This window comes from Delphinapterus leucas, chromosome 15, assembly GCF_059928025.1.
Source record: "Delphinapterus leucas isolate spDelLeu-1000000601 "Yukka" chromosome 15, BTC_Dleu_Yukka2, whole genome shotgun sequence".
NCBI lineage: Eukaryota > Metazoa > Chordata > Mammalia > Artiodactyla > Monodontidae > Delphinapterus > Delphinapterus leucas.
In genome coordinates this window covers 7,151,988-7,169,600 of record NC_143143.1, presented here as the reverse complement: position 1 = coordinate 7,169,600, position 17,613 = coordinate 7,151,988, and the positions used below count along the sequence as shown (strand labels likewise).

The 17,613-nt window shown below is 53.5% G+C and overlaps 1 protein-coding gene across 1 annotated transcript; it reads right to left on the bottom strand.

Annotated features, from left to right (window-relative positions):
• Nucleotides 1–7,157: 7,157 nt before the first annotated feature.
• EPO (erythropoietin) lies at nt 7,158–8,808 on the bottom strand. Its single transcript, XM_089895528.1, has 5 exons — nt 8,648–8,808; nt 8,323–8,527; nt 7,999–8,085; nt 7,581–7,760; nt 7,158–7,431 (listed from the first exon to the last, which is right to left on the bottom strand). The coding sequence occupies exons 1-5, from the start codon at nt 8,806–8,808 to the stop codon at nt 7,273–7,275; spliced, it is 792 nt and encodes a 263-aa protein (XP_089751654.1). The 3' UTR covers nt 7,158–7,272.
• Nucleotides 8,809–17,613: the final 8,805 nt, after the last annotated feature.

Genomic DNA, 17,613 nt, shown 5'->3' with positions numbered 1-17,613 from the left:
TGCCACGCGGTGTGGCCAAAAAAAAAATACCAAGAGATGGTAACTAGGCAAAGAAGTTGGGAAGGCACATTCCAGGAAGAGGAAATGTTCAAGCTTAGAGGGAGCATGACACTTGGAGGATAGATGAGCATGTGTGTTTGTGTGTGTGTGTGTGTGTGTGTGTGTGTGTGTGTGTGTGTGTGTGTAGGCAGGGGCCCTGTCTTGGAGGACCTTGAATGCCATAGCTTTGTGGAGCCACCAAAAGTTTTGAAGCAGTGGGTGTGACTTGATTCCACTTGCGTTTTCAAAAGGCTACTCCAGCATCCCCAGGTGGATATGGATGAAGGAGGGGCTGGGCAGAGCTAGGGAGACGGGAGGGGAGGTTGTGGAAGGTGAGAGATGGGAGGGGCCGATGGACGCTGGTGTCAAGGTAGCGGGAGTGGGGGATGCAAGTGGATCGAGATCTTTCCAGGAGCCGGAAACAGCAATTCTTGCCGGCTCACCTAACTGAATCTCATGTTCTCCCTCTTTCTTAAAAAAATGTATTTTATTGAAGTATCGTTGATTTACAATGTTGTGTTAATTTCTGCTGTACAGCAAAGCGATTCAGTTGTACATATATATATACTTTTTCATATTCTTTTCCATTATGGTTTTTCACAGGCTATTGAATATAGCTCCCTGTGCTCCACAGTAGAACCTTGTTGTTTATCCATCCTATATATAATAGTTTGCATGTGCTACTTCCAAACTCCCACTCCATTCCTCCCCCAGCCCCCTCCCCCTTGGCAACCACAAGTCTGTTCTCTATATCTGTGAGTCTGTTTCATTTGTTTTTGTTTCATAGATAAGTTCATTTGTGTCAAATTTCAGACGCTACATATAAATGATATCATATGGTATTTGCCTTTCTTTCCTTTTTAAAAAATATTTATTTATTTAGCTGCGCCGGGTCTTTAGTTGCGGCATGCGGGATCTTTTAGTTGCGGCATGCAGGATCTAGTTCCCTGACCAGAGATTGAACCCAGGCCCCCTGCCTTGGAGTCTTAACCACTGGACCACCAGGGAAGTCCCTGTCTTTCTCTTTCTGACTTACTTCACTTGGCATGATAATCTCTAGGTCCATCCATGTTGCTGCAAATGGCATTATTTCATTCTTTTTTATGGCTGAGTAGTATTCCATTGTATGTATGTACCACATCTTCTTTATTCATTCGTCTGTCAGTGGACATTTAAGTGCTTTCCATGTCTTGGCTATTGTGAATAATGCTGCTATGAACATAGGAGTGCATGTATCTTTTTGAATTATAGTTTTGTCCAGATATATGCCCAGGAGTGGGATTGCTGGATCATACAGCAACTCTATTTTTAGTTTTTTTATTGTTTTTTTTTTTTGCGGTACGTGGGCCTCTCACTGTTGTGGCCTCTCCCGTCGCGGAGCACAGGCTCCGGATGCGCAGGCTCAGCGGCCATGGCTCACGGACCCAGCCGCTTCACGGCATGTGGGATCTTCCCGGAACGGGGTACGAACCCGTGTCCCCTGCATCGGCAGGCGGACTCTCAACCACTGCGCCACCAGGGAAGCCCTATTTTTAGTTTTTTGAGGAACCTCCATGCTGTTCTCCATAGTGGCTGCACAGGTTTGCGTTCCCACCAACAGTGTAGGAGGGTTCCCTTTTCTCCCCATCCTCTCCAGCATTTATTGTTTGTAGATTTTTTTGATGATGGCCATTCTGACCAGTGTGAGGTGATACCTCATTGTAATTTTGATTTGCATTTCTCTAATAATTAGCTATGTTGAGCATATTTCATGTGCCTGTTTCACGTGCCAATCTCATGTTCTCTTCATCGCAAAATTCTTGTCCTCATTTTCCACACGTGGAAACTGAGCTCTAGAGAAATGATGTCAGTTGCCCAGCAGAAGGGCATGGTGCTGACGGTCCCTACGAGGTGTCCTGCCAAGTCCCATGGTTCCCTGAAGTGCATCTAAATGGGGGCGGGGTCCCATCCCAGCCAGAGCAGATCTGCCTTTGTCAGTTTCATCAATAGCAAGTCTACAGGAGAATGCAGCTAAGAGGGTGGTTTTGCCGCTTCTTAAAAACAGCATTGACGCTTGCTCATGGCTCTACCTTGGCTGGTGGGCTGGCCTGGCAGCAAGATGAACTATCGTGAATCCAGAGTTCCTGTATCCCACGCCCAGGTGTTCCTAGAAATCTTCAGTTTCATTCCCTTTACTTTGGCAGCCCCCGTCCCTACTGTCAAATCTATGCCCAGTGTGCCTGGCCTTGGCCCCTGACATGTGACAGGGTTGCCTGGGCCAGCCATTCTCATGAGCTGTCAGGGAGGGGCCGGTGCTGTCATGCTCCAGGTGTTGGAGCGGGAAGTCCCAACCCCCTTCGGAGTCCTGGGGACTCCTTCTGCCCAAGTGAGCACCCACAGAGCCCACGGAGGGGGTCAATCCCGAAAAAGAGAGATCCTCTGCCCCTTTATATCAAAGCTGGGGGTGTAAAGGATGCCCAGCCCAAACCCCGATCTCCCCTTCCTCCAGAGCAGGTTAGGAGAGCATTCAACAAAGGGACAAAGCCAGGAAAGGGTTAACCCAGGGAAAAGCGGCAGAAGCCAATTGATCCCCAGCCCCTCCAGGTTAGGCAATAAGTCCTCTGAGGGCTGCTCTCGCTGACCTCCCTCTGGCGCCGCAGAGCTGGACGGTCACAGCTTCCAGCCTGTCTGGGGGTGGGGGGTTGGTGCTCAGACAGGACAGGAAGGAATGTGGTATGGGAGGGAACCACGGGCTCTGCCTTTTGGGGGGTCCGGAACGGGCAAGGTCCCAGAGGCTTTGTCACCTGACAAGACTGGCAGGAATAGGTGTGAGGGACCCTGGGATGTGGAAGAACCTGGGAATTACTCCAGGAAACTGCAGCCAGTCCTGGCTCCCCTGTGTGTCCTTGGACACTTTGCTCATCTGCTCTGGGCTTCTGGAGAGACCAGCACAGCTAAGGTTTTCTAAAAACCAGAAACTGTGTGTGTGTGGTATAATTTTTGTAATAACTCATTTTTTAGAATCGAGGAGGGAGCTTATAGACATTTGGGCATGACTCACGTAGGCTGGGAAACCATCCTGCTATCTGTTTTCCTGTTGCCAATAATCTTTTATAATGTCACAGTTTTATGATGGAATTTTAAGAGGAATGAGCCTTGACCAGCTGGAAATAATGTAGCTAACATTCAGCCTAGATTCCAGTGTCTGAGAGGCCTCATTTAGCTAACTCAGCTCTAGCAACAATCACCTACTGTGGGAGACCAGTAGACTGAGTAGTTCCAGGAGAATCCCAGGTGGCCTGGAGGCTGGGGTCAGGCAGATGCATTGGTCAGCCTGATGCTCAGGCCCAGGAAGACCGTTCGGGCCAGTGGTACCCAAAGCCAAGAGGCTGCAGTCAAGGTGGGAGCTAGCGCTGCAGGAGGCAGATGAGGTGGGCCCCAGTGCTGGGAGATTTGGTGGTGGGGAGGGTGATAGGCACTTTCTGCCTTTCCAGGGAGGAAGTGGGCACCGGGGGCAGGGGATGGAGCGGGAAAGAGTTGGTAGCGAGAAATGGATGGGACTCATGCCTCTCTGACTGAAGCTGTTTCCTCCCCTCTGTCCACTCCCTCTGCTTTCTCTTCTCCCCATGATCCTTGCTTCCAGTAGAAGAGGGACCCAGAGTCCGAGAGCCTGGCTCCTGGTCCTGACGCATCCTCTCAGTGTCTTACGACCTGGGCCAGACCCATTCATAATCTCTCTGGATCTCGATTTCCTCCTCTGCAAAACGGGGATCCTCTCCTGTCTCTGCCTTCCTCATGGGGTTAGGAGAGCAAATGTGAGACTGCCCGGAAAAGCACCTTGGAAATCGCAAAGCACTCTACAAACAGAATGCATCTCCATGAAACAGTTATGTAACCCGCTGACTCAGAACCGGGCTGAGCTGGCTCCTGTCCCACCCGGAAGTCGGAAGAGCTGGCTTGGTCACTTACCTGGAGGAACTTAGTTTTACTTTCCCTGTCTGACAAAAGAGGATGATGCCCTACTGTCCTCCTTTTTTCATGGAGTGATGGTGAGAATCAGAGCAGATCGTGTAAGTGTCAGAGATTAATATGTTGTTAATCATCGTAACAGTAGTGCAGAAGAAACTTTACACCCCTGGTCCGCACTTGAAGAACCTGGGAAATCTGGCAACGCCCTCCTTGCATATCTGTGTCTCTTCGCAGGGACTGTGGGTGTCACCAGGTTCTTCCCATCCAGGCCTCTCAGCCCCACCCCCCTCAGGACTCAGTCACATGCCAAGCTGGCTCTGTCTACACCTACATTCATGAGCACCTGTCTTTTTGCCACCAGGACTGCCCGCTCTAGGAGGACACTGGGCTGTGAGTGGCACAGACCGTCTTTCCAAGTTTCCTAGCATTTAGTGCAAAGGCTGGAACACAGTAGGCACTCCATAAATGTGGAATAAAGTATGTTTTTTTTTAATATATTTCTTTTATTTACTAAATCAGAGTTTCTAAAACTGTTCCATCTGTCCTGTAAGATGTTCCACGAAAAAGAAAAGGACTCCTGTCTAAAAGTTCATGAAATAGGAAACCCTATTCCTTCCTTAGAGATTTATCAAGCACGCTAGCACACTAAAGTCTGTGAGAAGTCCTATAGTCGAAAAAGTGATTTAATTTTTTTGCTTAACATCTTTATTGCAGTATAATTGCTTTACTAAAGTATGTTTTAAAATTATGTTCTTAACCTACTCGCCCATCACACCTGACCCAGGTCATATACTTCAGGTTCTGTTAACTCCTTTTTTTTTTTTTTTCTTTAATTGAAAGCAGTAAGAAGTCTGAAACGAAGTCGAGGAATAAGGTCAGGAGGAAAAAAGATCCAGGGGATGTTTAGGCAGCACATCAGGCTGAAAGGTGGACAGGACTTTGGGGTTATGAGTCCTAAATCTCAAATTCAGATCCCAACTGTAACTTACTAGCTGGATTCCCTGGGCTTCAGGGCAAGTCTCTTAGCTTCAGTTTCGCCAGCGAGAAAGAGAGATTCCTTCTTTCCTGATTCACAGCGTTGGAGCAAGAACCGGATGGCATGTGTGGAAATCATAACACGAATTTTTATCGAAATGCACAAGGTCAGAGTCCTCAGGGTTCTATAGCTTGTAGATTACTCTAGCATTTCCCAATTGGGCCTGAAGAGGGCACTGTAGCCCAGAAGCAGGGTTGGCCAGAGTGAAAATTCTCCTTGGGTCCTGCCCTTGGCTGACTCCTCCCACCACAAGTTCACCCCTACCCTCTCACACACATATACTTGGCAAATACCCTCCAATCCCCCAACCTGCCCATATTCTTCCTGCCGCAGATTGCAAAACATTCCCTGCTTTGTGCATATTTGCCGGGGTGCAGGCTGACTTCTCCGTTTTGTGATATAAGTGAAAGACCGATCCCCCCCATCCATGTACGATAATGGCCAGGATCGGGGGTTCCTGCACAGTTCTGTGACAGCTTTTGCTATCTGCACAGGTCTCTCTTGGGCGTTACTTTGCAGCTGAAACATTATTTCTGGGAAGGAATTTGAAATTGATTGTCAGGGGAAAGGGTAAAATTAGAAGTAGGAATTCCCTGGTGGTCCAGTGGTTAAGACTCTGTGCTTCCACTGCAGGGGACACGGGTTAGATCCCTGGTTGGGGGACTAAGGTCCCGCATGCGGTGTGGCCAAAAAAAAAAAAAAAAGAAAGAAGCAAGTAGGGATCAAGTGTGGAGTTGGAGTGAGTTTGTCCCGTGTCCCCCATCCCGGGGGAGCTGGGAGGGCTTATGTGGCAGAAATATGAAGAAGAGGGAAGGGGCTGGGTGCTGGGAGGATGGGGGATTCCTGTCATCTTGGCCTCGGGCAAGGTACTTTACTTCTTCATCTGTACCATGGGAATGACTGCAGTGCCATTCTCCCAGGGCTGTGTGAGGAGTAAAATGAGGTCATATAAGTGAACTACCAGCAGTAGCTCTGGGCAGAGTGGTTGATCAACAAGATGGTTGTCTGGGAAGTTGGTTCCCACTGTACCCCACTCTACTACTGCCCCTTTGGCAAGTTTCAGGGTAGAGCATTCATGGTAACCATCCCCAGGCAAGGAAAGTTCCACTGGATTTAGAGGGGGCTTGTGTGCTGAGATGGCAAAGGCTGGTGCTGGGGTTGTGGCATTAGAAGAAGCGGCCACAGAGAAGAGGGTCCAGCAGGGAGCATTGGCAGCTGCCACCAGCCCCCAAAGGGGCCCCTCCTGCTGGCTCCTGTGTCCTTGCCGGCAGCCGAGGCTCACTAAAGACATCATCCTGGGGACTTCCCTGGCGGTCCAGTGGTTAGGACTCCGTGCTCTCACTGCCGGGGCCCAGGTTCCATCCCTGGTTGGGGAACTAAGATCCCACAAGCCGTGCGATTCAGCCAAAAAATAAATAAATAAAAACACCTGGGCCAGATGGCAGCTGCCTACTGAGGACTAGCCTTGAATGGAGCCACGTTATTGACCAGCGTGGGCAGAGCTTGTGGCCTCAGGCCCAGTGGGGTCAACAGGTCAGACAGGCCATGCAAGGCAGCACGTAGGGCCCGGCCCCCTCCACCTCTGGTTTCCCGGACCTGCAGCCCGCTGCCAGGATGGGGACAGAGCCAGGGAGGTAGGGGTCTCCCGGGAAAACAGAAAAGCCAAGAGCCAGGTTGCGGTTTCAGTTCTTGCCAGTGAGATTGAAAAATACACAAGACTTGGACCCAGTGAGAGCCAGGAGCCAGCCCCCATCCCATCTTCACGGCTCCCACCACCCTCCTTATCCAGCGGGCTCTGCTGTCACGGAGTCCCCATGAGACCTGGAGAATTCATGGCTTGCCCCCTAAATTCTCCAGTCCGTCCTGTCCCTGCTTGCTAGGTGCGAAAGGAATTATTTGCCCTCCAGCTTGTCCCAGCATCACGCAGCATCACGGTTCTGCAAGGCACTGAGATGAGTATCAGTGTCTCCCCAGCATGGCGCTGTCCCCAAGTTTAAGTTGAACTCTCTGAATTCCTCCTGCTTTGGAGACTCAGGCTGGCCCTGTGACATCATCCTTAGATCTGAGTTGAGCTCTGAACAGTTCCTCCAGCCCCTGAAATATCACCGCTGGCCCTGGAGTGTCCGTGGGACAGTCTGGCGCTGAGCTGATGGCCCATCGACAGGGGTTGGGAGTGGAGGTGCAGAAGGCGTGGCACAGGCAGTGGTGGTGAGCAAGGTGGTGGACGTGCCCGGGGTGGGAGCACCGGGTCACCTGTCCCCTCTCCTGCAGGCCTCCCCTGTGTATAGCGTCAGCTTTCCCCGCAGGAAATTGGAGTAGATTCGGAAAAGTTTGCACAAAGTATCAACAGTGAATGTTCGGAGCGGGGCTGCAGAGGAGGCTGCGTCTGGAAGGGGGACGGCTCCCTTCTGCCAAGGACAGAACAGAAGGTTACCGGTGGGGACCCCGGCAGGAGAGGGAATTTGGGACAGAATTGCAGCAGGGATTCCTTGGCAGGGCCATTCTCCCATTTTACAGAAAGGGCAAACACAAGTGCAAGGGAAGGTCCTACACGTACCTGGGCTCCCAGTGCCCGAAGCAGGGAGGTGAGGCTTCGCAGGCCGCTAACAGCTTTGTCCACGTGCAGCTGCAGGGCCTCGGATGGCTGAGACGAGTTGGCCAACAGGGCCTGGCCCTGCAGGATGGCTTCTGAGAGCAGGGCCAGGCCCTGCCAGACTTCCACAGCCTGCTGCTGGACCTAAAGGGAGCGGAGACTTGGAGTTAGCTGGCCCAAGCCAGCCCCGCCCTCCTCCCTCTCAGCAGCCCCAAGCAAACAGTTTTGTTGAATGAATGAATGAACAAATGAATAAATGAATGAACATATTCCATTCAGCCCTCATCTTTGCTGCTCTGTTTCTTCTCTCTATCATTCTCCTCCCTGCCCTAGGAGGTTCCCAAAATGAGACTCCCCAAGAGGAAGGAAAAGATGAACTCACCTCCATCCTCTTCCAGGCATAGAAGTTAACCTTGGTGTCTGGGACAGTGATGTTCTCGCTGAAACTGCAGCCCTCAGCACAGCCCACCTGAAATGCACAGGCCTGGAATCAGAGGCCCCAGGGGCTCCTGCTGGCTTCGCCCCTTACCTAGCTTCCAGGTGTGCACTGGGGACTACCACTCTTATTACTTTTACTGGGGGCTCTGGCTCCCCGCTTCCACCCCTGAACCAAGTGCCAGGGGGGAGTCCAGGTTCCTGGATCTTGGGGGAGACCCTGGACCCCTGAGGGTGAGTTCTGTGGAAGGTCCTGGGGAGGGGGCCTCACCGTGGCATTTTCGGCCTCCCTGGCCTCCAGGATGTACCTCTCCAGGACTCGGCTGTCACAGATGAGGTGTGGGGGGGCGCCCAGGACTGGGAGGCCCAGAGGAAGCAGCAGCAAGGACAGCAGAAGCAGCCGGGCAGGGCATTCTAGGAGAGAGAGCCGGGCTGAGTGTGAGGCCGGGACTTGCAGGAGAAGGGGTGGTTTGGACCTGCACGTTCACCCATCCCGCTGCTCTGGCCCCGCGAGTCCTCCCGGCCCGAACCTTGCGAGCGCTCAGGCTCTGCCTCCTTTGCCTTCATTCAATCCCGCGGCCGCGTGCACACCCCACCCCCCAGCTACCGGCATCCACTTCTCCCGGCCAAACTTCAATCCCGGTGTGACAGAGGCTTCCCCTCTCGCAGATCCGAGTTGTTGCTCCCAGACCCAGGTATCAGCTTCCTCGGCACCCACGTAGCCGCCCCTCTTCTCCCTGGACCCCCAGTCCTCCATCGCGTCTCCAGCTCATATTCCGACTTTCCCGGGGACTCCCCCAGCCCGGCCGGCAGGTGAAGGCTGCCCCACCCCCCTTGCCCTTCCGGGGTCCTTGGCAAGTCGCAGGTCCTTGAACCCGGCCACCCCGGGGCCAACAGCCCCAGCGGTAAATTCCTCCTCAAACAGGGGCCGGGCGGGCGGGCGCTCCCGCGGCCGGGAGTACTCACCGCGCACCCCCATCTCCGCGCCTCGCCCGGCCCCTCAACGACCTGGGGCTCGGCGGGGGCCCGCGCCGGGGGCCCGCATCCCGGGAAGCTCGGCGGGGCAGAGCCACCCCGCCGCCCGAAGGAGGGGGCCGCCGTCCGGGGCGCCGAGCCGGGGTCGGGGCAGAGCGCGCAGGGCCCGGGGCCAGGGTCCGGAGGACTGCGCGGCGAGGCGGCCGGCCGGGGTTGGCCCGGGGACTGCTGGCCCGGGGAACTGCGGCGGCGGCCGGGGGTCGGGGCTGTTATCAGCTGTGTGCGTGCGTGTGGGGGGTTGGGGGGGGGGCTGTGTGCGTGAGGGGTCGCGGGAGGGGGGGGCCGGAGGGGTCAGAGCCGGGGGCAGGACGCCTGGGTCGGGGGCTCGCCGGGGCGGGAGCCGAGCTGCCGCAGGGGCGGGTGCGGGGCGCGGAGCTGCCCGTCGTCGGACCCCAGGGTCCCGGGAGGGGCGGCTGGGTGCGCGCAGCGGGACGGGCAGAAGGCTGCGCTGCGACAGCAGTGCCATTCTGGGAAAGGCTGGGGACCCCGACGTCCCCCCAGGAAAGGGGGCGTCCCAGTCTTGGGCGGGGACTCAGAGCTGGGACTGTCTGGGTTCTTGCGAGGCAGCTAGGGCTGGAAGCCCGGAAGGTGCCTGCGGGGCAAGTCAGTGGCCTCCTTCTCACGATCCTAGTTCTTGTTCTAGAAACCAGTGTTCTTGTTGAGAAATTTAACGGGGCCGCACAAAGCAAGAAATCTGAGGGGGTCTTCTCCCCCACTCCTCACTTTTGAGGACCCTGAAAACCCAGAAATTGAACTTTTAGGTTAGTCTGCATGGTAAAATTCTTAGGAACTCTGAAATAGAGTGAACCCCCAGAGTGATGGCCCTTGGGATTTGCAGCTAAGACTTTGTGGCTTCTAGGAAGCCCTGAGGCAGCGGGGGAGCTCCCGGGGGGGGGGGGCGGGGGGGCAGGAGTCCAAGGCTAGCTGGCTTATCAAACCTTGGAAAGTGGCCTGAGTCCCTGAGCCTCAGTGCTCTCACCTGTCAAATGGGCCTCATGAAAGCACCAGTCCCAGCTCATGCAGCTTTCATAAAAGACAGGGAAGTCCTACAAATACCGGTGGTTATTTATACGTTCATTCACTCCCTCCCCAGTCCCATGATATTAGAGATACTTTATTCATGCGTTCAGTGCCTTCTTTGTGCAAGACAATTGACTAAGAACTTTTCAGGACAAAAAGGTGTTTTGAGCCCTAAGTCCTGCCTCCTGGAGTTTGTAGTTTACAATAGAGATAAGGTGGGGACACGGAACTGTGCACGAGGACTGGAGTGTGCAGATCCGAGCTGTGAGAGTTTGGAAGAGGGGGAGCTCACCTCTAGCTGGGAAATCAAGGAAGGTTTGATGCAGGAGATGACAACAAGCTCAGCCTTGAAGGGTGGGTAAGATTTTAATGGGAAAAGATGTGAGGTGGGTGCAGAGGCCGGTCCAGCCAAGTGCTTGGTGGGTCAGGTGTGTTGGGGTGAAGGGTGGGGTGGGGGAGGGAGAGGTGGAGATCAGACTAGGGTGGCGGTTAGGGAGAGGTCAGGTTGTGAAGGGCCTTGAATGCCCCTCTGAAGAATTTGGAGTTTGTTTGGAAAGAGTGGGAATTATTCATTCATTCATTCAAGAAATATACATATAAGAGTACCTACTCTTGGCCAGGGACCTGGGGATAGAGCAGTGAATGAAACAGACAAGAATGCCTGCCCTGGTGGAGCTGACATTCTAGTGGAGAGATGGATGATAAACACAGAGAATGAATAAAAGATAGAGGAGCTCCAATGGCTAAAAGAACTAAAAAGGCCCAGGAGTGTCGGAGGAGGTGGCAATTTTCGATGAAGCAGGCAGGGATGCCTGCTGAGGTGACAGAGGTGAGGGAGGGAGATAAGGGGTGGGGGTAGGAACCTGATCAAAGAGGGGTTCAGAAAGATGAATGCGAGGGGTGGGGAGGCAGAGGCTTGTGGGAACTAACGAGGGCCCGAGTCGCTCCCCTGCCCTCCGCTCACTGCGAGTCTGCTCTCGGGGTCCTCCCCGAACCTGGTGTGCGGCTGCTATGGCTCTGCACACCTCACTACGTCCTCTGGTCCCCGTTTCCTCCTCAGCGCCCAGGCAGCCTCCCAGCCCCACTTGGCCCTCAGAGCCCAGCTCTGGGACAAGATCCCAGCTGTGGGACAAGCACACGCACACTCACGTCCACACACGTCCGCACATGCGTTCTGTCCCGACCCACCACACACCCCCCAGCCTCTGCTCTCTGGGTCCCCTGACTCCTGCGTCACTGCCCTGACCTGACCATGGAGAGGGGCCGGGGACAGATGGTGGGGGGAGTAGACACAGCCGGAGGAGAGGAGGAGCCGTTCGGGCTGTGGGACCTGCTTCTGCCCTCACACCAGCTTGTCAGAGGTCCCCAGGCCCCTGCCTTCGAGAAAGGGAGATGGGCCCTGAGCACCAGCCCCTAGCTGCTGGGGCCTGCTGGACAGGGGTGACGCTGGCTCATCCGCTGGGGCTTTGGGAGAGAGAACTGCAATTGCAGCCTGGGAGAGAGGGCAGAGTAGAGGATCTCAGCTCACCCTGCACCCAATCCCTAAGCTGTAGTAATCCTACCAAGAGGGCAGAGGCTGGTTTAGGAGCCAACTTCAACCCAGGTGCTTGTGGATACTGCCCAGTAGGGTCCATCCATCCAGCCTTGACAGCAGGGGCCCCTGAGGAGCAGGAAGCTACCGTCTACCCAGCCTTGACAGCAGGGGCCCCTGAGGAGCAGGAAGCTACCCAGGGCTCTCCCTCCGATGCCCACCACCCCCGTGCCAGTGCCCCCTCCATCTGCCTGTTTGTATTTCTCTGGCACGGGGCTGGACCAGTGCCAGGACCACCACGGAGGGTCTCCGCACCATCCCCTCCAGTTATCCCCAGCCCTGCCACTAGAGTAACTTTCCCACTGAATAGCTCGTTCGTGGCATTCCCCAGAGCAGGAGCCTGCAGTGGCTCCCGGTTGCCTCTGAACTAAGACCCTCTGTGCTCTGCCATCCACCTACCTTTCCAGCCTGTTCTCCCACTTTGCTCACTCCCGCTCTCCTGCATCACATGAGCTCAGTTAGATGGTTTGCTGCTTCCTGCCCTTCGCTCACTATGTGCCTTCCACCTGGATCACCCTCCCCCTCCCACTATGGCTCTCAAAAGCCCAAACCCAAGCATTACCTCCTCTATGAAGCCTTCCCTGATACCCCAGCAGGAAGCTGTCTCCCTGCTCTGGGCTGCCATCCTTTATGTACACGTCTTAGGCCTCTCCTGACCGGGCCACCATATACAGCTGTCACGGTTGAGCACTGCACAACTCCAGGGGGCGCCATTCATATCGACCCTGATGAGAATGGTACTCTCTGGAGTCATGCAGCACAGGTGCTCTGTTAACCGGAGGAGAGAGCAAAGGACAGTGTAGGCAGGTCTTGTTCACCTGGGTGGCACTGGGCACCCAGCATGTTGCCTGTTTATGGGCTTCCCTCAAGTGTGGTTTGCATTGTGTGGTCCCTCCACTCCAGACACCTCAGCCAGAGAATGGGAGACCTAGAGGGAGGAAGTGAGCTACTCATCCTCTGAATGCTTGCTGGAGCCATGCCTGGACAACCTAGCTCTGGGTTCGTGGGGGCCCGAGAGGCCTCCATCCACTTCCTGAGCAGGCAGCCCCCCGAGGCGGGGTCTGAACCAGAGGATGGCGGGGGTGGAGGCAGGCTCTGTTCCATGGAGTCTTCCTGGCAGCCAATTCAGACTGAAAATCCAAGAAGCAAATTTACAGCCCCCTGAGCTGTCGCAGACCCCCAGGCAGCACGAAGTCCCAGCTGCCTGGAGTCGTGTTGGGGACGAGGGGGGCCTCTGGACTTCTCCTCCCTCCTCCTTTCCAAGCAGTGGCTTCTCAGCTGGGCTCGGGAGTTCAGCCAGCAGCCCAAAAGACCTTCTGTGCTAGGAAGTGAGGTGGCCGGGACCTTGGAGGGTGCGGTGGGGGAGGGCTTCCTGGCGCTTGGGGAACTGGGAAGGGAGTGAGGACTTGGAGAAGGGATTCCTGCCAGACAGCAAAAGGAAGTCCTGTGCGAAGGTCACTTTGGAGAAACTGAGGGAAGTTCTGCTTACTTGGCCACAAAGTAGCCAGTAGAACCAGACATCTGGGTTTCTGTTCTCAGCGAGCAGCTCTGTGGCTTCAGCAGGCTAATGGGGCTTGTCTGGCAAACAAGGGAGCCCAGATTGGAGGCCTGAGCTGTGCCACTAGCACCTGACGTGGACAAGTGACCTTACGTCTGAGCCTGGGGATGGTAAAAAACTATAGTAATCGCTTGCCAGGGCTGTCGTGTGATTATGTAATGCCCGGCACGGGGTAATCAATAAATGCTAGCAATTATCACGCCGCGCTCTGCTTTACCGTGGCTGCTACTTGTCCTGGCTTTGGAGGCCTGGAGACCAAATCTCCAGCACGTTCGTCAGCCCTCCTCCGGCGTCCTCCACTGTTCCCTCTGGGGAGCTGGGCATGGGTTCATGACGCCTTATCTCCGGTGTTGTACCTTTACCAAACAACTCACTGGTAAAGGTCATGGGGATAGTGGGGTGCAGATGGAGGTACCGCTGGGTGTGCACATCCACTGCTCTTTGCAGAAACTTGCCACTGAACAAAACTGAGTGAAATGGCATCACTGTGGGAGCTGGGGGGTGGCAGGGGTGAAGACACAGATATCAAGACAAGTCTCACACTTAGTTTATTCAAAGCCTGGGGCCAAACAGGGGTTTCTTGTCCCATTAACATGGGTCTCCTCCCAAGGGAGGCCCGGAGAAGTCCCAAGGACCTTGGACTGAATGAGGCCTGAAGTATTACCAGGCCAGCTTCCTCGGTTACTTGTCTCTTGCCTCTCCTCCAGTGCTTGTGTCCTTGAAGGAGGGCGCCCAAAGCACCAAGACCTCCACCTTGGGATCCAGAAACACTTCCCCAGATTAGATTTCTATGAAGTGTCAACCCCATCTTAGGATCTCTTGCTCACCAGTATGGCTGAATATTCCCAAGCTCCTTCCCATGGCACCCATCCTTTATCAGAAGACAGAGCTGCTAAGTTGGTCAGAGTAGCTTTCCTGTCCATGCAAAACTAAAACTAGAAAATCCTAACTTAAAACAGTACTGGCAATATCAACGAGAGTAATGTTTTTCTCCCACGTAAGATCTTTGCAGGGGTGCAGTCGTGAACACAAAAGTTTTATTTTGTTAACATGGGGCTTAAGGATTTTGCATGAACTCTATTTTTTTTTTTGAACTCTATTTTTTTTAATTTTATTTATTTTATTTTTGGCTGCGTTGGGTCTTCGTTGCTGCGCGCGGGCTTTTCTCTGGTTGCGGCGAGTGGGGGCTACTCTTCGTTGCTGCGCGCGGGCTTCTCATTGCGGTGGCCTCTCTTGTTGAGAAGTATGGGCTCCAAGCACGCGGGCTTCAGTAGCTGTGGCACGCGGGGTCAATAGTTGTGGCTTGCGGGCTCTAGAACGCAGGCTCAGTAGTTGTGGCACACGGGCTTAGCTGCTCTGCGGCATGTGGGATCTTCCCAGACCAGGTCTCAAACCCAAGTCCCCTGCATTGGCAGGTGGGTTCTTAACCACTGCGCCACCAGGGAAGCCCTGCATGAACTCTTTAGGCTCTTCCTACTTGGAGGAACATAGGCCAAGATCTACTCAAGGTAGTTTATAGAAGCCTTAGACATACTCTTAAACCTCCAAGTTTAGCAAATATTTTCCCAAATTGTTCATGGTTCACTGATAACCAATGAGTTACAAGAACCTATTGCTTGACAGAGGCATCCTCCGATCTGTATATAAGCAAGACCTTCTGTTCATGTCTTATTTCATCAACCAGCAAGTAATTTTAGGACTCTCAGGAAAGTATATTTTTCTTGCAGCAAACAAGATTCACAGACTCTGAGCTGGAAGGGACCTAGGACATCCCGTGAAGGTGAACTTCCACCCTCTGCTTGCACACTTCCAGTGAAAGATATTTGGTGTTTCTAAGGGAGCAGAGACTTGTTATAGGGTAGCCAATAACAAGCTGTCCTCCTGTGCGTGCATCCAGCCATTCATCTGTCAGATGTTTATTAGTTACTGGATTGCACAATGGAATCGCTGCTTCTCCTTGAAGTCGTCTCAGCAGTTTGATAAGGAACTCCCCTGATCACCCCACCTAGGCAACAGACCAAAGGAACAGGCTTTGTAAAAAAAAAAAAAAAACATTTTCCTGTTACAAAAACAATACAGGATCATTGACCAACTAGAAAATATGGCTAAACCAAAACACATCAATTAAAAAGCACCCATAATGTCATTAGGAAGATGGAGTCATAAGTGGTCATTTTCACAGACTTCTCTCTTGGTGGGATAACATTTGCCTCACCCCCAAATCTGTGTAGCGGGATATCTCTTCCCTAAGGAACTACATTTGACACATGCCTCTAGTCCAACTTCCCTATAGGCTCCAGGGTTTGTTCCCCCAACTCCTGACCAAGCACTGGGAACTCACCTAGAAGGATCATCCGCCCATTCAAACCAGTTCATGTGCTCTGAGGGCCTCCCTTCTTCCCTGCCACGCGTGCCACAAAAGTAAAAGCCGACAGGACTAATAACCCAGCCTTGTAAACCAAACACACACAAATCACCTTCCTTCCCCTCTCCCCATCCCCATGAAGAGGCTCAAACCATTCCTTAGCAAAATGGCTCAAGCTAACAATAGTAGCCCTTACTATTTTTTGAGCCCTTACTAATGCTAGGACAACTCCAAGCACCACGTAAGTGATTTGTCTTTTTAAATCTATCTGTCCTTTTTCCTATTAGTTTTTAGAGAACCAGGAGTTTATACCTCTCCAGGCAGACCTGGCGCCTAACACAGATTCCATACAACCAGTGGATGCTCAGTAATACTACGGATGAGGAGAAAAGGTCTACACTCACCTCCAAGACAAGCATTTCCAATCTGGCCTCTGGGGATCTGTTTTTGAAGTAGGAGGTCATTTCGCACTCTCTGTGGGCTCCATAGTGGTTGAGCAAAAGGGAGGGAAACTGCACCTGGACACGCCTTCTGCCCCCATCACCTCCCAAGCTGTGATGGAACACACTTCAGAAAACAAAAGAGGGAGGGAAGCAGAGGCCAGCACTGGCCTCCCTGCAGAAGGAATGCAGAGCTCCCTGCCCGGTCCACCACGCATGGACTCTAACAGATGCGGGAGCTTTCCCCACGCCCCCTACCTGCCCTCACACCCCTTCTTCCTTCGGTGGCAATGACTAGGGGCTGTTTCTGCAGACCTGCCACTGAGGGAAGCCCCACTGGCAAGCACTGAGAGAACTCGGAGTAGAAACAACAAACAAATAAGCTGGGAGACGTAGCTGCCAAAACAAACCAAATGCAAAAGGGCTGCTGCCACCACCTCTGCTGGGCCCAGGCCAGGAGCAGAGAGCGGAGCACATACGTGCAGGGACACACATAGTTCCCTCCAGCTCCCTGCCGGCTCCCCACTCTGTTACTGGGGGCTCCTGGACAAGGGAGTCTTGCAGTCAAGGCTGATAGGGAGGGACTTCGCTGGCGGCACAGTGGTTAAGAATCCGGCTGCCAATGCAGGGGACACGGGTTCGAGCCCTGGTACGGGAAGATCCCACATGCCGCAGAGCCCGTGCACCACAACTACTGAGCCTGTGCTCTAGAGCCAGCAACCCACAACTACTGAGCCCGCGAGCCACAACTACTGAAGCCCGCGCACCCAGAGCCTGTGCTCCGCAACAAGAGAAGCCACAGCAATGAGAAGCCCGCGCACCGCAACGAAGAGTAGCCCCCACTCGCCACAACTAGAGAAAGCCCACGCAGCTACTTTCTAGCTGCCCGAGTGACCCTCCAGTCCCAGAACACACCCTGCTTGTTCATGAATCCCCTTTGTGCATGCTGATCCCTCTGTCTGATATGCCCTCTCCCCTCTCTTCTGCCTGGCAAGCTCCTTTTCATCCTTCAAAACCCAGGTCAAAAGGTGGAGACCATCTGAGACCTCACCTGGAAGTTAGCCATTTCCTTCTCCACACTTCTGTATCGTGGCTATTCTTACTTCTTACATAACACATCTTACTCATTTCACAAAAAATTGGTATATCCACCTTCCCAACTAAGTGGTGAACTCCTTGAAGGCAGGGGCCATTTCATACCCATCTTTGTATCCCCAGGGCCCAGCCCAGGCCTCGGCTTACAGTAGGCACTCAGCATGTATTTAGTTGTTAGAATGAAGCGCTACTCCTTCTGTAAGGAGTTCACTTTCCTGACTGGCTGGCAGTCACTTCCGCAGCATGAATCCCTCGTCAACAGGAATACTCAAGCCAGAAGGAGAGGTTTTGTTAAACGAGAAGGCTAATTTTCAGAACCCCAAACCAAACTGCCTTCAAGCAAACTAGAACCAAATTCTGTTACTAACCTTTAGATCAAAGGCTTTCAAACTCCTGTGACCTCGCCCAACAGTAAAATTGATGCCCAACAGTAAAACTGATGTCATAACTAGCACATA

Bases quoted from the DNA above. Each gene is read 5' to 3' on its own strand.
- EPO (XM_089895528.1), bottom strand. From the start codon at position 8,808: ATGGAGGACTGGGGGTCCAGGGAGAAGAGGGGCGGCTACGTGGGTGCC. The intron at 8,086-8,322 runs GTGAGGCCCCCT...TGTGCATTTCAG, and splicing joins GGGAGGCCGAAAATGCCACG to GTGGGCTGTGCTGAGGGCTG. The intron at 7,432-7,580 runs GTACGTGTAGGA...TGTCCTTGGCAG, and splicing joins TTCGGGCACTGGGAGCCCAG to AAGGGAGCCGTCCCCCTTCC.